General features: G+C 37.3%; 1 protein-coding gene across 1 annotated transcript in view; it reads left to right on the forward strand.

The window, feature by feature from the left end:
• LOC126418797 (sorting and assembly machinery component 50 homolog B) overlaps window positions 1–13,395 on the forward strand; it is a 115,781-nt gene extending 102,386 nt beyond the window's left edge. Inside the window, exons 9-10 of the mRNA XM_050085731.1 lie at window positions 8,835–8,961; window positions 13,059–13,395. Of these exons, the coding sequence (XP_049941688.1) occupies window positions 8,835–8,961; window positions 13,059–13,246 (315 nt within the window). The 3' untranslated portion in view covers window positions 13,247–13,395. The remainder of the gene's footprint in view (window positions 1–8,834; window positions 8,962–13,058) is intronic.
• Window positions 13,396–24,873: the final 11,478 nt, after the last annotated feature.

Raw genomic sequence — 24,873 nt, forward strand, 5'->3', positions numbered from 1 at the left:
TCTCTGTTTCGTGTGTTGTTGTGTAGATTTTGTGTTCAAAACGTGTAGTGGAGAAGAGAAACATTGGGAGCAAATGATTTACAAAGTCCTTGATGAGTCTGCAGATGACGAAAATGGAGTATTTGATGACGATTCAGATTATACGTCATCTGGAAATAGTAGTAAGTCAAGATTTGTTTGAAGTTGAGTTGCTGCATACATTTATCAACTTCAAACAAATCAAAAGATTTTGTAGTTATCAATTATTCTCCTGCAGATGTACCAGGAAACCTGTTAAGAATGGAAAGAGGTGTGAAGGTGTCTTTGATGGTGACTGGACCTATGCAGACGAAATTCCTTATGTAGCTATATACAACGGCCCTCATGGAGTGACACATAATGGAACACTTGATGAACCTTTAGATGTATTCTATTATGAGAAGAAAAGTTGCTACTCATCATATAGTGGAGATGCTGAGTACATTGTTTAGATGTATTCTTTTGTTTCTTTGACAGTGCTCTAATAACACCTATGAAGGAACAAACAAATTGTTATGCCAGGCAAAAACTTGCAAAGTTGAGGTCTGACAATAAGCTTCTGCCTAATTCAAGGTTCAAACAATGGAAAACGGTGACAAAAGCAGAAATGAAAAAATTGTTGCTATTTTTCTGCCTATGACAATAAGTGAGAGATGAGACATGAAGAATCACTGGAGCACTAATCCTGTTGTCAGCTGTAATTTTTACCCCACTGTTTTTTCAAGGGAGAGATTTATAAATATATTATCCATGTTTCATCGGAGTGACAACAAACAAGCAAAGAAGAAAGTTGAAAAAGGATATTGATGTCCTTTATATAGTTAGACCTCTCCTCATTTCAATAAGAGAAAAATTTCAAAGTATGTATCCAGAAGGAGCTGTAACAGTCAGTGAAGGAATTTGTCCCTTCAGGGGAAGGATAGGCTACAAGGTTTATATGACCAGTAAACCAAATATGTATGGTACGAAGCTATTGAAGCTGTATATCTTGGATGAATCCAGAACAGATTTTATATGGAATTTTGAAATGTACCATGGAAAAGATGAACAACAAGATAACAGTGCTTCTAGTGTTGTGATGAGTTTGACCAGCAAGGTGCTGGGTAAAAGGCACCCTGTGTATGTCGACTGTTTGTACAGGAGTGTATAGTTGAGAATACTGGTATTGTCGGGACAGTAATGAAGAACGGGAAAGGACTGCCAAAAACACTAAAGGAGGCAAAGCTAAGAAAAGGGGAATAAGTTTTCCGCTTCAAAGAGAACACGCTTGCTGTGCACTGGAAGGATAAGATGATGATTGGATGATCAGAATGAGACACACAGCAACAATGCAGAGTATCACAACAAAAAAATCAACAGAAAAAATTAAATTTGCAGCAATTCTTGATTATAATCAACACAATGCTGGGGTGGATCTATTTGACCAACAACTGTCATGTGGTGCTCTGGACCGAAAACAGTGAAGTGATGGAGGAAACTGGCTTTATACTGAATTGTAATGGCAGTATCAAAAGCCTGCATACTGCACAATTATAACAAAGAAGAAACTAACAACAACAAATTTCATACAGATAATATATAAAAGATTGGTGTTGTAGAGCTTTTCTTGGGGCTCTGGAAAAGTAGCTTGACTCTCAAAAAAACACTTCCCTAATCATGTCACCATTCCAGAAGGAATGAAAAAAGGTCAGTGAAAAGGAAAAAATTTTAACAGGGAAGGCTGGGAGGAAGGACAACTCATTTGAGTGCACCAAATGTAATGTCAGGCTGTGTATCTCTCCTCGCTTAAAGTTGTACTGTACTGTGCTCCATTATGAACACTAATATGCACTTCTGTCTTATGTTTTGTGTTGTAAATATGGTGTAAAAAAGAATTAAACAGAAAGATCACTTGTTTGCTTATGTATGTCAGTACTGGAGTTCTTTTTCAGTCCCCCCCCCCCCCCCCCCCCCCTCCCCCTTGCAATAAGTACCACTGAATTGAAATTTCACATGTGTATTTAGTTTTGACACTATCAGTACCAAAATTATTGTGTATAAAGTAGAAAGTCCAATAAATCTAGCAATTTTTTGAAATGCCAACAACAGATTTTTATACTTACGTTATAAGTTCCACAAAAACAGAAATTTCTGCCAGTCCTCAGGAAATAGAATAGAATCTTTATTGTCACACGACACGTTATATACAATCATTTGATTGAAACATTCTTGACTCATCAATGAATAATTCTATGCCTATATAAGTATACCTAAAACAAAATACATTTAAATAAAGCATATGGATGCTCCCAGAAGCACATTACAACATAAAACGATAATTACATGTTAGATTTCTTCTTTTTTCTTTAAATTTCCACAGTGGTTTGAAATCATTCTTTTGAAGTATTTTTCATGTCTGTTTCTGTAGTTTATAAATATGGGTATACTTCAAAGACCACATACTTCCATAAAAGTAATATATATGTTTACATCTAGATATTTAGATAGGTAGTTCACACGACACTTAGTTTATAAGTATGGACACATATAAAAAGAACATATACTTCCATTAAAAGGGAATATAAGCATACACATAGAACTTAATGTAGAAAAAACAGGAAAAAAAGACAAATTTAATATCTCCTACTTGTCCTCCTCGTTTAAAAAATCATCCACGCTGTAGTAGCATTTGTCGCAGCCCTTCAACTTGGAATAGATTTTATTGCTAAGCTTCAAAGCCATGTAATATGGAGTATTTTCAAATAATGTTAGTCTGTGGCGAGGTAACATGTAATTTTGTTTGTTCCTTGTTTCATAAGCATGTGTAAAAGAATTTCCCTCAAACAGACATGGATTTTTTTAATTCAAAGAGAAGTGTTTCATATATAAATATGGAAGGAAGTGTTAGTATGTCAAAGGTTGCAAATAAAGGTATGCATGAGTGTCTATTGTTTGTTCCAGTCATAGCTTCCTTTTTCAACTCCCCAGAATATTCAACAGTTTGTTTGGTCCTGAAGTGTACAATTTGTGTTTTTGTTAAGTTTAGTTTCATAGCATAATTATTTATTCAATTTTCTAGTTCTTGAAGAGTCTGTTTTGTTTTCTGTGCTAATTCTTCAGTGTTTCTACAGCAGACTACTGCTGTTGAGTCATCTGCATACAGAACAGTATCTGAAGTTACCTTACCTAGCATTTCATTTATATAATACAGAAATAGTAATGGGTGTAGTATGGACCCCTGGGGTACACCTGCTTGTGTTCCCTTCCAACTAGAGCAAGCTTTCTCGCCCCCTTATGTTTCCTATTTTTGAGATATTACTTGAACCAATCTAAAGATTTTTCATGGAAGCCATTAAGAAGCTAATTTGAGGAGCAGCTGCTAATGGTTTACCATGTCATATGGCTTACTGAGGTCACAGAAGATACCGGATACACTCTCCCTGTTATTGAGGCATTTGCTTATTTTAGTGATTAGTTCATTAATAGTGTGCATAGTGCTTTGGCCCTTCCTAAGTCCATACTGATTATTAAGAAAAATGTTATGTTTTTTGTTATATTTTTCTAGTTGGTTACTCACTACTTGCTCAGATATTTTAGAAATAATTGCTAGTATTGATACTGGGCCAAAATTTCCTCGAACTTCCACGTACTTCAGCCTACCTGGAAAGCAGCCCTCATCAAACAATTGATTTAGTGACAGAGTTGGGGTGCAATATTATCACATCCTGCCTTTATTATTTTTGTTGGGACTTCATCACATCGCCCATGATTTGAGATTTTTTAGGGATTTTATAATGTTAGCCACCTCATAGCAGGATACATGAGTGAATTTGAATTCTACTGATCTTTGCTGCATTATATAGGGACTTGCGTGTGAAAAGTGAAACGTGGATGGTAAATAGTTTGGACAATTGAAGAGATTGGAAGCTTTCGAAATGTGGTAGTACAGAAGAATGCTGAAGATTAGGTGGGTACATCACATAACTAATGAGGAGATATTGAATAGAATTGGGGAGAAGAGAAATTTGTGGCACATCTTGACTAGAAGAAGGGATCGATTGGTAGGACATGTTCTGAGTCATCAAGGGATCACCAATTTAGTATTGGAGGGCAGCATGGAGGGTAAAAATCGTAGAGGGAGACCAAGAGATGAATACACTAAGCAGATTCAGAAAGATGTTTGTTGCAGTAGTTATTCAGAGATGAAGAAGCTTGCACAGGATAGAGTAGCATGAAGAACTGCATCAAACCAGTCTCTGGACTGAAGACAACAATAACGTGTAGAGGAGGGAGTTTGTCAATTTTGTGAGAATTTATGAAATATGTGTTGAATTCTTCGCAAATATGTCTAGAATTTGTAACCATTTCCTCATCTATTTCTAACGTGTGATTAAAACTTTTTTTTTACTACTCCTATTTCACTCCTGACAATTTGCCATACAACTTTTGATTTATTTGTGGCATCTGATATGTATTTACTGTTTGCCGTTTGTATTGCGTGCCTGTGTTTCTACTCTACCAAATAGTCTTTTGTGTTTATTTACATAGCTGACAAACTCTGCATCATGGTTGTTCTTTGCTTGCATGTGCAGTTTACTCTTTCTAATACTGGAGATCCTGAAGCCTTCAGTTATCCGTGAGTTCTTTTCCGAGTTTTTGTCATGTGGTGTTATGAAGGGAAAGCATTCATTGAAAACACTCATGAATTCTGATACAAAAGCAGTGTAGTTTGTGTTTACTAACTACCGCTTTCTGAAAGACCAGGATGTTTCATTTAGTCTTGAGACAAATATATTCACATTGTCTTGGCTGAAGTTCCTGACTCGTTTCACTGTTACAGTTTTATCTAAATTTGGCAATGGGATAAAAAGGGCTGAATGGTCAGATTATACCTAATTCTAAGATGAACTATATTATCTATACATGTTACAGAAGATGCTGTTATTCTAGTGTACTCTATAAAGTTTAATATTAAGCCATTTTATGATAACATGTCCTTCAGAGAAATTGCAAACCTGTCATCAGCTCTTACATTTATGTTGAAGTCAGCACAAATTATGACCTTTTTACATAACTTTTCTACCTGCAATCTATACAGCGAGGTTTCAAATTTGTCTAAAAATGCACATGTAGAGGACTAGTCAGGGAAATGATATATACTAATAATTAATATGCCGTATTTCAAGTAATTAAAAGTCTGCCTGACTTCAAAGCTTAGTGATTCTTCCACTAGAATGCACGATCCTTCAAAACAGTTTTTCTACATAAACTCACTGCTAAATTGTAACCTAAAAGTGAGTTTATCAAGTTTATATTTTCACTTTTAAGCCAGAGCTCATTTAAACGTAAAACTTTTACAGAACATGTGTTCTCCAGAAATACTTCTGGTTCATACAATTTGTTCATCATTCTTACTGATAGACTGCTTATGTTAAGATGTATTATGAAATTATTACGAATTAAATCAAACAGAGAATCATTTAATTGGTCATAGAATGTGGCACCTGAGTGGGTCTTTAATTCTAAATTGCATACCATTATTTTGTGTCTCACGGACCAAATTCCATGGGAGTTGGTCCACGCTATTAGTTTCCCTGTGAAGGATCACCCAGCACAATAACAGACTTATTTCTACTTTTGTTGACAAGAGAGATATCTTCAAGAGCATTGCTTATGTTAGAAGATAGCATCCTTTTACTGTATTTGTTGAGATGCATTCCATGGTATGTGAAACAGGTTCTTTCATAGTTAGTAATGTCTATCGCCTTAACATTCACAAACTTGTCGCAGAAGTTTTTCAGCTTCAAATTAGTTAGTATAATTTAATTGTTAATGCACGACCAGTCTGGTAAGTCATACCTTAGTGGCAATGTTGTTACGATGACATTGGTGAAATACAGGAACCGCTGCACTTTAAACATCTTCCTGGTAAAGGCACCGGCTTTGTTCCTGTAGATGTTATTAGCACCCTCTATGAGCACAGCACAATTAGTCCTTGTGAAATCAGAACATTCTTTGTTAACACTCATCGCTAAGCTATCGAAATTTGATCGCGGTTTTACACTGCCAGAAACTTGCACACTGTCATTCACATTGTTTGCCAATAATTCCGGAATGTTTCATGTATTGCCAAATAGTTTCACTTCTTTATTTTTGGACCGTGTGTGTGTGTGTGTGTGTGTGTGTGTGTGTGTGTGTGTGTGTAATGACATAAGATTCTTCTGCATTCACCAGTATATTATAAGTTTGCTGAGGCAAATGTAAATGAACTGTCTGTCAACTTTACACGGGTAGGAACAAACACACGTATGTATATTCTGAAAGTGCTTCATTAAAATTACATGGTTAATTATCTACTATTAGCAAAGGTAGACTGTTGACAGACCGTTATTATTGAAGTTGTGAGTCCCATATGTTCTGTGGTGGTTAACTGAGATTCCATTTGTGAATACCAAAATAATACTGTCTCTCAGTTCCAACATGGCTGAATACACATTTTCTTTCTTTCTTTTTTTTCCCCTTTTTGTCTGCTCGTATTACAAAAACTTTTCAGAGTTCAGATTATTGTTCACTAGTTGCACATGAGTTTAAAATAGGTCACACTTGTATTCAATTAATACCACGTTGAAATCACATTCGGCACTTAATAGCAGTGCCACAGTGTTAGAGCACTGCAAACTTCTGTTCACACAACATAACCAGTGACTCACTCAGACTCCAGGTCCACAGTGAGCAACAAAGCTAAAACTGTGGCGGCAGTGGCCCGACTGCATTCAATAGAGTAGGCACATAACTTCGAATGCCCGAAGATAATTTTATGTTGGAATGAAAGTGTTCTTACACTACTCTTTTCTAAAGCCGGTTAGTTTAATGGAATAAGTTTCAAATATACATTGACTTTCAGATTTCAGTCCATACTTATGACTGGTGAGGCTTTGCAAGTGAGCCACGATATGTTGTGTAAAATTATCTTTGACAAACATGTTTTTCTTTGAGTTGGTGCAGATCCTTGGAGTGTGGCACGAGCCAGTTCGTTCCTTGTCATTGGTATGTGCTAACATATTGCACATGTGCTTGAATAAAATACTGCCAATCTCTTCTACAACTAACGTGAGTGTTATTCTTGGTACCTACCCATCCAGAATTCCTACAAACATGTTTCACCATTTTTGAACTGAAGCTTTATTAATCTTGTTTCATTAACTTATGTTATCTGCCTGCAAATTTTGATAGGGTGAACTTTTTTGCATTCAATAACCAAATACTCTATGCACCTCTCACTTGGTGTGATTATAAATTTTGTCATGCATTTCAAAATTGCACAAAAAAACAGTTAATGACTGTTCCTGCTCACTGTTAGCATCATTCGGGCACCAAGGAATATCTGTGACACAGCAGCAGGGATGGTGGAAGAATTGCACCTTTCTCAGCTCAATATGTTCTTTACTTTTAGAATGATATTCAGTTTTCAGGCAGTGAGTGGTTGACAGGCACACAAACTGGACTGAAGATTTGCTACTGTTCTTTAGAGTGAAACAATTTTGTTATGTTAATGCAGAAAATGCCTCACCGAAAGAGAAATGTAATCTTTAACTGTAACCTTTTATTAACAAATATAACTTGATATGACAAGGTTAAGAAAATAGTATACATGGTCAACTCAGGGTGTTAACACTTTGGAGACTAGCCACTTAGAAGAATATTGGGCCTAGAAAACCAGCCATTTATGCCGTTATTTCAAATGTCACTGTCACATATGTAATTGATGGATCTTCAAGGGTAATACATAAAGAAAAGGCCAAGCTTCAAGATTTGTTTTTTGTATCTACTTTAGTTCTCTGCCAGATTACAAATTTTAAAATAGTGCCAGCAAGTGCCATGTGAGTTACTGAAAAAATTTTTACCTATTGACCTTCCAAAATTTCTTTCTCGCACAACAAACATGATGTATTTGTGGCAAAATCATAGCAAACTGCAAAACCTAATGAGTACACACAAGAAATTATGTCAGTGTGATCATATTGGCAACAGCAGCTGTTATATTCATGACTTTCTTTGGAAATAATTCTAGAAATTGACGACAGAAAGCAGCACTAATTGAGAGGCAGGTGGCGAGACATCCATACATTGTTCTCATACAAAATAAATCCAGTTTTCGAGTGATAGGTGGCTCACACATTGAGAAAGTTGCACCCATATTTCTACTTAGGTGTGCTCTTTTTTTAACAGTAAGTTGCAGCCTGAGCTATGCTCAGGCTTGGTCTCCAAAATGTTGAACTGCATTGGCTTCAACATTTACTAACAAATGTATATATATGAAGGAACTGTGCATTACTATGCAGCTAAAAAAGGTTGCATGTTTTCATGTAAATACAGGTAACCTGTCTACCATCATCATCATCAATATCAAAAAGCAGGTTTGTAAGTTGTCATTTCTCAATTCAGATATTGATTTTAAACTTGGCTGAATCGAAGACTGAAAACAACTGTGCTCATAAAATACCACTTGTACTATTTCGCCTGGCTGCGTACTGTAATTGTGAAATGCTGTGCTGGTCAGTGATTTTTGTAGTAGAATGCTAAATGTTGTATATACAAATTTATTTTATTTTATTTTTTATTTATTTATTTATTGTGACAGAGGGATGTAGCAGAGCTGCTTCAGTAGAAATTAATGTTTTTCTATTTTTCCATTTCATCTTCCTAACTTATGCTGATTGATTTATGGTTTGGGAATTTCTTTTAAACTGTAAGTACTATAGATGCTCAACTGAAAGTTAAAAAAGCAGACAGATGGTCACAAAGTGATGAAGGGACTTTTCACTTGTGTGTCACAGGTGTACTGGGCTGCAGCCGTGCATTTGTACACTCCGCTACCATTCAGGCCAGGCAAAGGCAGCCTGGGGGACCTGTTTCGCACACACGTATTCTTCAATTGTGGGAATATCGGAAACTTCAGGTTCAGTAAGTAACAGTACTGCCATCATTTCACTTTGGAGTTTTGTTTTTAGACAAATATCGAGATGAGATTAACCTGAGAGGCCACCCACATGAGCAGCTATCACTTGTCAACTTATAAGTTGTTTATTTTTGTAACTTTTATATCTTTAAAATGTGTAAAAAAAATGCACGTGATACTTTGTAATGCGGTTTAGTGTAAAATTGTTATCATCAATATAATTCTCCTTCTCCAGTGAAAAAAAATTCTAATTGTACACCTTGTGTAGAGGAGTCGTTGAGTAGCAGATGTGTACTTTTAAAAAAGTGTGTTGGACATATTAGCTGTCATAATAAGTATTTCATTAGATGTAGAAAAAATGAAACACTCAAAAAAATGGTCATAATTCTGATAGTACAAAGTTATGACTTTCTGAATTTAGAGCTTTTAAACGTTTGTCCGCATTGGTTGTAACTTGCTCTGCCCCTCTGGAGTCACTTTAATGCAAGAGTGCCAAATCTGTACATAGGTGTGAGTAAGAAGTTTGTGAAATACTGTTTTGACATTGGGAACATGCTTTTTTCACTGTGCGAAAATGTGCAGTTTCTTACCTGCAGCTGGCATTTGAACTCTGTTTCCTTTGAACATTTTTATGTTGCGATTCACAAATGCAGCACAAGTGAATGAAATGAATGAATGTGTCATTAAAGAAGTAGCCTGGTGCTGTTTAATTATTAACATTGCTGTCATGTATTATTTTATTTGTATTTTAAAACTGACACTGTTAAAATGTATTACATTTCCAGGAGAGGCACTATTCTTCAACATGATTAACAAAATTAAATTGTAAATCGAAAATCATTAACTTAATTTCGTAATAATTTGTCAGTTGCTTATGTTTTTTCATTTTTATTCTGAGTCATATATATATAGCTGCTGAATGTCAGTATAAGATTATTTTTAAAATAATATTTTGTATGTGTGTACATGAGGTTGACATACTATGCAGTCATATCATTCATTACTTTTCGCATGGAATAACATGTTCTGAAGTAAGATTTCAAAACACAGTGGGTAGATGTGTCCATGTCCCCTCTTCTTACCTTGCGTTCAACATCACGTGAATATGAAGGCTCTGCTTATCATTCCACTGTACAGTACTTTGTGCTCTAGTATTAGATGACTGCAATGTGGTGGAGTGAGTGACAATCGGTATATGCAAAAATTTAAAAGCTGTACATTCAGAAAGTCATAACTGTGAACTATCAGAATTATGGACCAAATTTTTGCACGGGATCAATTTCTGGATCTTATATCTTGCAAGTAAATTTTTTCCTCCTCAAAATATGAGACCAAGGTGGTGACATTTCATTGTTAGGTAAGCAATGGTCTTTTGCAGGGTGGGTAGTAGGATGCAGAAGTAGTGTAGGGTGGGGAGGGGAAGGGACAGCAGGGTAGGGATGGGGGGGATGATGCTAGTGCAGCCTGTGGGAGCACTTAGGGATGTGATGGGGACAGAGTAGTGGGCTGGCTGGTTTAGCATTGGGAGGCTGCCCTGGGGAGGGGAGAAAGGAAAAGGACTAAGCAGTTGTGCTGATGGGAGAGGAGGTCTATAGTGAAAGTTGAGGACAGGGAGGATTCTGGAACGAAGGCTGTGTTGCAGGGAGAGTTCCCATCTGTTCAGTTCAGAAAAGCTGATGTTGGTCGGAAGAATCCAGGTGGCACAGGCTGTGAAGCAGTCCTTGAAGTCCACCATTTGTCATGGGCAGCACACTCTGCAACTGGATGGTCCAATTGTCTCTCAGCCACAGTTTAGCAGTGGCCATTTGTGTAGACAGACAGCAAGTTAGTGGTCATGTCTACTTAGAATGTGGCAAAGTGGTTTCAGTTGGTTGGTGGATCACGTGGCTGCTTTGACGGGTGGATCTGCATTAGATGGGGGCAGGAAGTGCTTCTGGAAGGACTGGAGTGGGTGGTGATGAGAGGATGTACTAGTCAGGTCTTGCACTTTGGTCTGTTGAGTCATGGGGAAGGCTTATCAACACACAAACTAATAACAGATGCCCAAAATATTCTCCTGTTCCTTCTAAACATACATGCACTTACTGAATCATGTACTATTGCATCCACTCAAATATTCCGACAGTTTGGAATGGTTTTTGAGGTATTCATGACATGATGATGAAGAGTTTCTACATCCGGGTGATCTGTTGCATAGCCTAATTATTTAAGGTGCGCCCAGAGATATAATTCAAAGGGATTGAGGGGGTAACGTGCAGGCCATGGAACAGATTTTCCATTACCTATCCGTCCGGCATATACCTGCCAGTGGATCTCAAACATTGAGATTGAAATGTGCTGGAGCACTGTCATGCTTGAATGGCATTTCTTCTTAATCTCAAGAGCACATCTTGCAGCAGGTCGTGGACGTTGTTCTGAGTGAAGTCCCTGTAAACAGCACCTGTAAGGTGTGCTGGGAGATCACGTGGACCTACCAGTCTGTCACCTACAATTCCAACCCACACATTAATGTTGAACTGATGTTGAAGTCTAACTTGTTGTAGAAATTTGTTATTCTGTCTTTTCCAAACACTGCCACGTTGGTCAAGAAAACTGAAGAGACACACAGGTCGGCAGTTTGTATGTGACAAACCATTGCCAAAAGATGTATGGTGGGTGACTGGCAGGTGTAAGGCCCTGCACATGTTGAAGATGATATGGGTACACAAGTTGCTCCTCAAGTATCTTCCTTGCTGGACTTGGAGGTGTACCACACGACAGGGTCACTTCTTCGACAGCCCTTATAATGTGCTGTCCCTCATCGCATGGTCTTCATCAATCAGTAGTCTGTTGTGCTATAGATCCTTTTTAGGCAAGATGATGAAACACAGTGGCAAAGGGTGGATGACGATGCACTTTGGTTTGAAAGCGCTTTCTGCAACCTCATGCCTATTATCATTCGTTTGGTACTACATAAAAGTTATGTCACCTGATTACAAAATAACCTGCCATGTTTTAACTGAGCACTTTCAGTTTAAGTTACTACTCTTTAGGACTCAGTGAGTTAGACGGGTACATAGATAAGTGAAGTTGTTAGGTTGTACTAGGAAAGCTGCTAAACATTAATTTTCATTAATAATTCAAAAACAAATAATTTTTGTACATAAATTTTTGTGAACTTTTTCCCTTGTTTTGGCATAAGGAACCTGTCCTCAAAGTTTCTAAAAATATTTGTTGAAACAGCGTGTTTTGCCTCGGTTTCAGATTTGCTTTTGTAACTGAGAAGCACGATTAGTTACACGTGTGCATGTATCCCATTCTGTTGCTGCTTGTTCGTAACTATTCTGCCATCTCCACTGCTTTCTCTGTTTGTTGTCACCGTTTGCCATTACAAGAAGCTGCACTTTCGTGGAAGTTTGGAGATTTGGTGTGTTTGTGATTTAAAGTATCAGGATATGGGATGTTTGTTAAAATCAACATTTGAGAGTTGTTGGTGGTGTAATACTTCAAAATGGGTATTTTTTTTATTGTTTATGATAACAGAAATAGCATGTCTACCCACATTAGTTTAGAGCCTTGTGTTAAAATAAATCTTATTTAACTTCTAAATTATGACACAGAATTGCTAGCGAGTACTTACACTTTCGGCAGGGGAAAGGTGAAGTAGTGCCGATAGGCACATGCAAAAGTAAGAGACATGTTACATAACTTAGGAACAAACAATTCCTCCATAAAGGAGGAATATCACCCCCTACATGTGTGTGTGAATGATGTGCCCTTCTTTTCAACATTTCAACATCTTTCATAAAACAAACAGCAGGTTTACATTCAAGCTGACCGAGTTGCAATGGCAAAAGCAGACATCAGGTAAGAAATGACTTCATTGGTCATATACTGCATTTTGGATTTTATCCATCATCAGATATCCAGGAGTGATTACTGCACATAGATATGGGGCAGCAAGTTGTATATGAAACAGAAAATTCACAGACTAGACTTTAATCTTTCTCAGTTAATGGTATTAAAGATATAAAAACAAAATATTTTTATCAGTCAGTCTCGGGACAAATTGACTGTGACACAGTTTTGATTTTTTGATCAAAGCGAGTGATTTTTGTTTCAGCGGAGGATTATCAGCGCAACTTCGAGCAGTTGGCAAACAACTTGAGATCAGCGTACGGACTCGGTGTAGCATTGAGGATAGGGCAGGTGGCTCGACTTGAGCTGAATTACTGCATACCAGTCCGCATTGCTGCAGGGGATCGACCGTGTTCTGGAGTGCAGTTTGGCGTCGGTGTAAATTTCTTGTAGAATATGATGTTGCTGTTGTGACTCCTCTGTGGGGCATTGTTGCAGCAGTGCGTGTACAAGCTCTTGAAATATAGTTTAGTTTCTGAGCTATGACTGGTGTTATATTTTATCCTGTGTTGAACTATTACAAATAAATTGTTACTCCATCAGTTCTTCACTTTCCTTCTGTCTGCAGTTTAACAGTTAGATTACTCTTATTGGTTTTAATTTTGATGTCTTTCTGTAACATCCTTTTGACACTTTTGCACTAACAGTTTCCATTTTTTCAGTTGTTGACACATTTTGTGGTATGAGATTCAATCTGTTTTATATCCTTGCAGTGTAAGTGTCGTTTTCATGGTTTTGGAAGTGTGTGTTAGCTGTTGTAGCTTTAGCTGCCCAGAATGTGTGTTGATTGAATCATGATTGAAGGTACACAACGTAGTAGCGACCTCACAAGTTCTCTTCAATAGCAGGTAAATGATTTGTGATACATACTTCACATATTTTCAGTAACAAACCATGAAAATGAAAATGGAGACTCTTGAAACCTGCATTGTAATGTTGATGCTGCAGTGAGAATGCCTTCTGTAGAGCACAATTAAACAGCTATAACACCTCTTTTTTCAACCATTTATACTTTCCCTTTTTATAGGTAGTAACTAAGGAAATGGTCTGCATGATCTATTTACTTCATGTATTTATTATAATCTAGGTTTTGGATTATGTCATCGGTTTTTCTACATGTTTTCTGTGTGGCAACTAAATTGGCATTATGTATGGTAGAAATTATTTGTATCATTTTGGTCTTCAATGCTCTCCATAATTGTGCGAGAGGTTCACCCATTTGTTAATATTTAGTTTGAAACACGTTTCATTTTGCATTCTTTAACTTTGCCAGAAATCCTATGTTTTGTTGCAGTGATCCACAAACCCAAATTTTCTTTGTAAGCTTATGCTCCACAAATTCTAAATTGTTGTTGTAATTATCCATGCGCAGATGATTACTAGAGACCAGATTATATGCATTTGCATATTTGGATCCATTTCACCAGCTATTGCATATTTTAACTAAAAACCAGTGACGATGCATAATTCTGCTCTATGTTTACGATATTTTAAAAATTTTGACGGGCGCTCTCTAGCTCAGTCTAGTTTTGATGTCTCACAGATTGGCCGTGACCTAGAACTGCATGCAATGGCTAATCAAGAGGCCACTGCCCAGCGAAATCATTACAGAAGAGGAACAGGAACAGGCAGACAGTCAGTCCTCCTGTGCCAGCGTCCCTGGGTAATCCCCTCCACTTTCATACCTTACACGTCGGCAAAATTAAATTAAACTACACAAGCTTTTAGTCGCATGTCCATTGCTTCAGTTTAGCTTTCTATTTACTTGTACACAATTGAACGTGTTTACAAGAAGTAGTGTGTAACTTGTTATGTGCCATGCTGGCAAAAAAAGAAACGTCATTTGTGGATAGCTGACCATCCTGGAACATTTACATATGACAAAATTGATTTATATTGTCGAGTTTGCGAGAAAAATTTTTCGTGCAAAAAAAAGTTTCAAATAGACCAGCATGTCAACAGCAAGTTGCAGTAGCGGGGATTTGTCCAAAGGTAACAAAAAAAGTCTGTTTAAAATGGATCTATGTGAAGCATTCATTGCAAGCAATATTCCTCTTCACAAACCAGAGACTGAAAGTAGTGCTAGACAGTTGTAAGGTTCCCCTTCATTTAACACACGACTGGTTTCACAAACTTACAAACCCTGTCCTCAAAGGCTTCCTGCACAAACATTGCTTAAATCAAAATATACCAGATGAATCAACATTGCATAAAAATTACATATCGACAATTTATGTAAATGTTCTGGAAGAAAGACGCGATGAACTCAAGGACAGCAGTATCTGGATCTCGGTTGACGAAACTACAGACACTTGTGGTCATTTCATCGCAAATTTAATTGTTGGTGCTTTGAAAGAAGAGCCTTCTTCTTCCTATTTAATTTCCTGCAAAGAACTTGAAAAAGCAAATCATTCTACTATCATAAGATTTGTGAGTGAGGCTATTAAAAAATATTTTCAGAATGTTCTGCAAATTAAAGGGAGTTTGTGTTTCTTTCAGATGTTTCCCCCTATATGATCAAAGCAGAAAAAGCCCTCTGTGTATTTTATCCCAGTTTGATTCATGTGACTTGCTTTGCTCATGGAGTACATCGCCTTGCTGAAGAAATACGTGCATGTAAATGAACTGATTTCATCCACAAAGAAAAGTTAACAAATGTGCCTTTACCTCCTGAACCAGTGGTAACTCATTGGGGTAGATGGGTCAAAGCTGTATTGTTTTGCATTGAACATTTCGAGGCCAGTAGAGGGGTAGTGCAGAGGCTTTGGTATTTTGCCAGTGCAGGGAAGATTTTAATGTTTCCGGTATCAAAAAAGACATTGCTGTGATTAGCACCCATTTTCCCCATATACCTGCAAGTATTAAAATGCTTGAAACTCAAGGTTTGGTATTGAATAAATCTATTCAGTTAATGAATAAAATTATTCTAATGAACTCCTCATTGTCTGAGGTACTCCCAAGAAAACTTAAAGAAAAGTTTGAAAACATTTTAAACAATAACCCAGGCTTTGGACCCTTGTGCGAAATTGATAGTTTTATTAATGGGATGGGTTAACTTTTACCAGAAACAATAAGAGGCCACCCAAATTCAAACACTGCCCACTTACCCTAGTTGATGTAGAACAGTCCTTTTGTGCTTATAAAAAAGTTCTGAGTGACCGTAGACACAATCTTACTATTGAAGATTTGGAACAGTACTTGGTCCATTATGTTCACAATAGTAGACAAATGTAAAATTTTAAATGATGCTTTGGTCCAATAGTATTAATTAAAAGTTAATGCTGTTCATAAAACTTCATAGTTGCACGTTGTTTTTTAAATAAAATATTACGGAGTTTCTGAGCATGCACCTCTATGTGTGATACATCATGAAGTTGGTTCTGTACATATCGTTTCGCTGTGACTCACTTTTATCGCATCCGCTTGTTATCAACAACAATAGCAAAGAAGGAACAATTCTTGAAACATGGTACACGTCCCCATTTTGCAAATTTTTAGAAAATTATCCCAGAAGGCTTCCTTCCCAACCTGTACCAGAAAGTATTCAGAAAATATTAGCATTCTAAATGTACCAATTTTTCACGTAGCCAGCCCTCTTCCTTGTAATTGATATGCTCAGGTTCATCTTTGAGATATAATGCGTACAGTAACTACTACTGTATTTACTCGAATCTAAGCCGCACTCGAATCTAAGCCGCACCTGAAAAATGAGACTCGAAATAAAGGAAAAAAAAATTCTCGAATCTAAGCCGCACCTGAAATCTGAGACTCGAAATTCAAGGGGAGAAAAAAGTTTTAGGCCGCACCTCCAAATCGAAACAAAGTTGGTCCATTGTAATATGAGACACAATTTAGGTCGAATGAATGACGATGCAGCTACAGTAGTTTGGTTAGAGTCGTAAGCTTAGCAGTTAAGCTTTACCAGGTAGCCATTGCTATGCGTCAGGCGTTCTATCCGTATTTATACGGGTACCCTTCCTTTTTCACGCGCTTCGTCTGGTTTGAATCGATTGCTTATTTTGCTTTGATCTGATAAGTGCCGTTTTCTTTGTTATAGGTGTTTACGTCACTCTAAGCTGAAAATGCATTACTGTACTGCGTCATGCATTGTTTGTCGCATTCTGATAGTTCGTGTTTACGGCCTGTCGCCGCTCGCGGCATGGCTTGCTTTTGTGCGCGCTACCGCCGCTTACAATAATAAAAAAGAGAGGAATTGTCTCATAACCGAAACAACGGCAAGAGACTGCTATTTGTTGTTACTTACACTGCTGCTTTCTTTGATAATGATCAACAAGAACCAAATAATAGACTGCGTATGACAGAACATAGTTCTGAACGAGAGTTAGTCGAAAATTTTTCTCCGTTTGAAAATCTTTGCGGCCGCTTCTTTAGTACATCAAATTCTGCACAGAAATTAGTCACCTTAGATTTAAAAATCTAGTCAGTTGCCGTACTTCATTTCTGACTGTGTCACTATTAGGCATAAGAATAATACGAATATAAACATGAAACGATACGTATATTCTTCCGCGTTTGCTGTTGTCTCACTCTAGTTTCATAGTTTATTAGGCAGACAGGATTTAAATGAGATAGCAGCAAACACGAAAGAATACATGGCAAAATGTTTATATTTGTATTATTCTTATAGTGAAGAGAATACCGCATGTGATTCACAGTTCATCAGGTTCCTATTAGCAACCATCTCTTCTCACAGGTAGGAAAAAATTCAGAACGTAGAGTTGGCCATATTGACAAACATCCCAAACAGTCTTGCCAGTCGGATTTTCGTATTACATTGAAATTCTGCTACATTCGAAGATGAACAATACGGAATTTGTATTTACTTCGTTGAATAATGTATGAAAATGCAGTGGTCGAAACTCGGGGCGGAGAAAAAAAGCTCGTCTTCCACCTTTTTTTTTTTTTTAATTTATTTACTGACGCAGAGGTTTTGGCGCCAGTATTTATCTTTGTGCTTACAAAGCATGCCTGTGTAGCGCTACATATATATTCGACGGCAGAAGTTAGCTGTGGCGGCACCTACCAACATTTTTCAGAACTTCCGCTTGCTTTGCACTCGATTCTAAGCCGCAGGCGGTTTTTTGGATTACAAAAACCGGAAAAAAAGTGCGGCTTAGATTCGAGTAAATACGGTATGTTTTTTTATTATTGGGTCTTGCATATTTCGACACTGTTAATGCATTTTTAAGCATTTTTCATGCATGGATATTTTAAGCTTTTTTTTAAATGCGTATAATCCAGTCTGTAATGATGACATTTTCTACAGACGTGTCAGTTTCCATTACTGCATCCTTTAGAGATTGCCCAAAGCCAGAGTATATTTCAGTATATTTTGAAGGAGGGAATATATCCCATTATGGCATCACACAGCATCTGGACAAATATACCATATTTTGTAATTTTCGATGGGCTATAAACTACAAAATGTAATCGTCCATGCCGTGGTATCATCCCTTCATTGATCAAGGTGTTTTGACCAAGATAACATTTTCCTGAAACCTTAGAGAAATAATCAATTATAGTTTGCACCTTGAAGAGTCAGTCAGCAGTATCCAGTTTATTATTGTTATCCGAAAAGTGAACAAATCATAATATTTGTCGAAATCTGTTACGAGAGATTGTTTTGCAAAATATTGGTATTTCCAATAATGGATTTGTCGACCAATAAGTCTTCAAACACCCCCCCCCCCTCCCCCCAAGAATTACAAGCCCAAAACATTTTCTAAGTTTGGCTGCCTTCATGTCGACAAATTTGCCACTTTTTTTTGCCTGTTTTCCTTCTGATTATGTTACCTATTCATTTTTGTACTAATAGATTCAAACAAATACTTCAATGACATCCTCAATTCCTATATATCTCTAGAAAATACGTTAGGATCCAGAGATCCTTCAGATTCATTATTGGTCCTCAGTAAATCCACATCTGACCAATCTGCACTGCAGTCATCATCCGATTCTTCTGTCTAACTTGGTAATGTTAGCGTTAGCCAGATTCTAAGTGTAGACAGAGGATGAGATGGTCAGATGAAGTTAACTGACACTTCATGTTCTGTTATTACCAAGCAACAAACTTAGGAACCAACACAACTGGATACAGATCACAAGTATACACAAAATTTATTACCAGATACCCAGAATTAAAATTTTTAACAGAACAACAACTAGCTGATCAGATCCGTGTAATAATAAAAAATAACATGATACCACAGTCAGAATTAGAAAACATCAAACAACAAGTACAACAGATACTGGAACAAAATAATGTGCAATCAGAAGAAGAAGAAAATACAGTAATGGACTCAAACATCCCAGAGCAAACAAACAAAGAACACCACGCATCAATGAAACAATCAGAGGAAAACGAAATCTTAAGACAGCCACCAGAACAAGCACAAATAGAACATGAAGTGACACACAGGTTAGATATAGAAGAAAAATTTCAGCCAACATATATAGAAGACAAAAACACAAATACAGACATTAGACCATTCTTGCATAGGCCACCAAATAACCCACAAGTCGAAACAACAATAACAACTATCAACACAATCATACACAATAAAATAAATGAAAATACAACTATGGAAGAGTTACAACTACTGGTTTATATAGGAGCACTCACTACACTAAATATACACACTAGGCAGAGATCAGAACAAACCAACACACAGAAGAAACCCACAAAATCAGCATGGCAACACAGGCTACAGATCAGAATAGAAAAACTGAGAAAAGACATCGGACAACTTACACAATTTATAAGAAATTAAATCTCAGACAAAAAACAAAAAAGGTTAGGTAAAATCTCACAACCAGAAGTGATAGAGCAATTAGATGAAAAGAAGCAGAAATTACAAGCATTGGCCAAACGACTTAGAAGATACAAAAAAAGTGAAAACAGAAGGAAACAAAACCAGACGTTCAACACAAACCAAAAGAAATTTTATCAGACAATAGATAACACACACATTACAATAGACAACCCACCAAACATAACAGACATGGAGCACTAGTGGAGCAACATATAGTCAAACCCGGTACAACATAACAGGCATGCACGGTGGATACAAGCAGAAACAGACACATACAAGATGATACCACAAATGCCCGAAGTGATAATTTTGCAACATGAAGTCAGCCGAGCAATTAATTCTACGCACAATTGGAAAGCCCCTGGAAAAGATAAAATAGCAAATTTCTGGCTAAAGTAGTTCACCTCAACACATTCACATCTAACTAAATTATTTAACAGTTACATTGCAGACCCATACACATTGCCTGATACACTTACACAGGGAATAACTTATCTGAAACCTAAAGATCAAGCAGACACAGCAAACCCAACAAAATATCACCCCATAACATGCCTACCAACAATATACAAAATATTAACTTCAGTCATTACACAGAAATTAATGACACATACAACACGGAACAAAATTATAAATGAAGAACAAAAAGGCTGTTGCAAAGGAGCACGAGGATGTAAAGAGCAACTGATAATAGATGCAGAGGTGACATATCAAGCTAAAACTAAACAAAGGTTGCTACACTACGCATACATTGATTACCAAAAAGCTTTTGATAGTGTACCCCATTCATGGTTACTACAGATATTGGAAATATACAAAGTAGATCCTAAATTGATATAGTTCCTAAACATAGTAATGAAAAGTTGGAAAACCACACTAAATATCCAAACAAATTCAAATAATATAACATCACGGCCAATACAGATTAAGCGTGGAATATACCAAGGATACTCATCAAGTCCTTTCTGGTTCTGCCTTGCTCTGAACCCACTATCCAACATGCTAAATAATACAAATTATGGATATAATATTACTGGAACATACCAACACAAAATCACACATTTGCTATACAACTCAACCAATTACTAAAGGTAACAGAAGTATTCAGCAATGATATAAATATGGTTTTTGGAACAGACAAATGTAAGAAAAATAGCATAGTCAAGGGAAAACGCACTAAACAAGAAGATTACATATTGGATAACCACAGCAACAGCGTAGAAGCAATGGAGAAAACAGATGCCTATAAATATATAGGATACAGACAAAAAATAGGAATAGATAATACAAATATTAAAGAAGAACTAAAAGAAAAATATAGACAAAGACTAACAAAAATACTGAAAACAGAATTGACAGCAAGAAACAAGACAAAAGCTATAAATACTTATGCTATACCAATATTGACCTACTCATTTGGATTAGTGAAATGGAGTAACACAGACCTAGAAGCACTCAATGCACTTACATGATCACAATGCCACAAATATTATCACATACATTCAGCAACAGAAAGATTCTCATTAAGCAGAAAGGAAGGAGGAAGGGGATTTATTGACATAAAAAACCTACATTGTGGACAGGTAGACAATTTAAGAAAATTCTTTATAGAACGAGCAGAAACTAGCAAAATACACAAAGCAATCACTCATATAAATACATCGGCTACACCGTTGTAATTTCATAACCACTTCTACAACCCTTTAGATCACATAACATCAACAGATACGAAGAAAGTAAATTGGAAAAAGAAAACACTACATGGCAAGCACCCGTATCATCTAACACAGCCACACATCAATGAAGACGCATCCAACACATGGCTAAGAAAAGGAAATATATACAGTGAGACGGAAGGATTCATGATTGCAATACAGGATCAAACAATAAACACCAGATATTACAGCAAGCGTATTATTAAAGATCCCAATACCACAACATATAAATGCAGACTTTGCAAACAACAAATAGAAACAGTAGATCACATCACAAGCTGATGTACAATACTAGCAAATACAGAATACCCCAGAAGACATGACAATGTAGCAAAAATAATACATCAACAACTTGCCTTACAACATAAACTAATAAAACAACACGTTCCCACATACCAGTATGCACCACAAAATGTACTGGAGAATGACGAATACAAATTATACTGGAACAGAAACATTATAACAGATAAAACAACAGCTCATAACAAACCTGACATCATACTCACCAATAAAAAGAAGAAATTAACACAACTAATCGAAATATCCATACCCAATACAATAAATATACAGAAGAAAACAGGAGAAAAAATTGAAAAATACATCCAACTGGCTGAGGAAGTCAAAGACATGTGGCATCAGGATAAAGTTGACATCGTACCAATTATACTATCAACTACAGGAGTCATACCACACAATATCCACCAGTACATCAACGCAATACAGCTGCATCCAAACGTATATATACAACTACAGAAATCTGTAATTATTGATACATGTTCAATTACCCGAAAGTTCCTAAATGCTATGTAACATATACCGTACAGTTAAAAGGAAGTCACGCTTGATCAAGGTCTGCGTCACTTTCCATTTTTGACCAGACATAACGTCTGAGAAAGGAAAGAAATAATAATAGTAATAATAACAGTAACGATGACAACAACAACAACAACGTCTGTCACTTCACATAACACTTTTGAACTACAATGCTTTTTTTTCTTTCCTTATGTGGAAAACCTAGTTCCCAAAGACCAGCCAAGTATAATACTGTGCTAGTAATTATGATCCAATTTCTCTGGTTTCTTATTTATCAAAGTAATTATAAGTTGTGTACAAAAGCAAATATGTCTGCATTTTTAAATAATAATAACTTGACTAAGTCTCAGTATGGTTTCAGGCCCCAACTCTCAGCAGTCAAAGCTGCTGGAAGTGTTATTTCTTTTGTGCAAGCCTTTTTGAATCAAAATTATCTGGTTGTAGGAACAGCAACATCCCTGACCAGTGAGAGCAACTGTGTGGCCTCTATATGACGGTTCAGGGCATGCAGGGGCTGTCAGGAGCTCTTGACTTCTTGTTGAAATACAGTGACAGTGACCATTTCGGTAGAATCTGCATTAATTGAGAGTTGCACATTGGGAGAGGCTGTGACAATGTCGCAGCTTGCACAAGGGCATCCTCAATGTGTTCAAAGACTCATAGCATATCTAGCACCTACACTCATGCTCATAAATTAAGGCTAATTGCAGAATGTGGTGCCACACAACATGGCACTACATAAAACTGGCGCTAAGAGCATAGGCACATAGGGAACACATACAACACAGATCTGTAAGTCCACGGTATTGGTGATAAGTCGAGAAAACCGTCCCGAAACACATGTGCTACAAAACACCACTGTTTCCTGCTCATGTACCCTGACATCAATATAAGATATGATCACCATGCACATGTACACAGGTTACACAACAAGTTGGCATACTCTGGATCAGGTGGTCGAGCAGATGCTGGGGTATAGCCTCCCATCTTGCACCAGTACCTGTCAGAGCTTCTGAAGTGTCAAGGGGTTTGAAGACGTGCAGCGATATGTCGCATTCCAGACGTGCTCGATGAGGTTTAGGTCTAGAGAACAGGCAGACTACACCATTCACCTGATATCTTCTGTTTCAAGGTTCTCCTCCATGATGGCAGCTTGGTGGGGCCATGTGTTATCATCCATCAGGAGGAAGGTGGGGACCCACTGCACCCCTGAAAAGGCGGACATACTGTTGCAAAATGACATTCCGATACACCTGACCTGTTACAGTTCCTCTGCCAAAGACATGCAGGGGTGTACGTACACCAATCATAATAGCACCCCCTGTAAGCAGGTGATCCTGGGTTCGAGTTCAGGTCGGGATCAAAGTTGTAAAACATGAGACCCAGTTGAACTGCCACATAGGGAATATCCCATTTTGTCAGACACTTTTAGTAGCAGAAAATATCAATAGGGATGTGTTATTTGGCCTAGACTGGCTATCAGAATTTAACGTCATATTGAATTTTGAGTAGAATTTTCTTTGTTTTGGGAAAGGTGACTACAAATATTGTGTAAAGTTTGTGATGGACAGCTATATTGGTAAACAAACAATAGAGAATCAATGTTTACGATTAACAGCAACAGCACAGTTGTCACCAGAGATTGAAAATTTAGTGCCTTGAGGAAATTCTAGAGACACTCGTATTTTCACCGTCTCAAACACACGTTATTTTAGAGATAAGGGTGGTAAAGCAGAACTATGTCTACTGTCCCACAGTTATGTGTGTACAGGACGGACAGGTATTGGATGGACGATCGGCGCGAGCAGGTAGCCAGTGAGCCCACCTGAGAAGTTACACGTACCGCCCATGGAGTAAACGTATCATACTCCGTGAAATTAAAAAACATTGTTGGTATAAACATTTGAAGGTTGTTGAAAGAAGAGACTTTTATTCATTCCCTTCGCTTACTCTTGTAAAGTCAGCACATAGTTGACTTGTTAAACTCTGAGATATTTGTGAATGTATTTATTGAAAAAGTAATTAATTGTTTCTGACGTTAAGTAGATGTACGGGAACTTACTAAATGTCAATATTCATGTTCCAAAGGATTGAGAGAATCTCAGTGTACATAGTTGCTTTGTCCACTTGAAGTGTAAAATAGCTGTTGCATAATTTATTAATTAACTGCTAAAGTAAATTGTCGCATAAAAACTGCCAAAACGTGGTGACCAAAGTGAGCAGGACATGAAAAGGAGGATTTCTTTTTGAAGAGGATTGAGATAAGAAAAAGTTGAGAGTTGCCAGAGCAATCCATAATAACAAAATGAATAAATTGGTCAGCAACATTCGATAAAGATGATTTGGGTGTGGGGAGAAAAATCCTCACACACTCAGTAACCAGCCGATGTCAAAGCAGTAACCAGCCGGCGCTGATGCAGTAACCAGCCGACGCCGACGCAGTAACCAGCTGATGCCGACACAGTGACCAGCAAACACCGATGCAGTAACCAGCCGACGCAGTCGCAGGAGCACGCCATCATTGCTGGTTGCTGCTTGAGTTGCTGACTTCGGGCCCGCTGACATCGATGCCGATGCTGTGATCAATGTGTGACGTTGCCAGTGCCCGTGTAGTTCGCCGGTGCTGTTCTTACACCTCACTGACACAACCTAAAATCTT

This window comes from Schistocerca serialis, chromosome 9 (genome assembly GCF_023864345.2).
Source record: "Schistocerca serialis cubense isolate TAMUIC-IGC-003099 chromosome 9, iqSchSeri2.2, whole genome shotgun sequence".
Classification (NCBI taxonomy): domain Eukaryota; kingdom Metazoa; phylum Arthropoda; class Insecta; order Orthoptera; family Acrididae; genus Schistocerca; species Schistocerca serialis.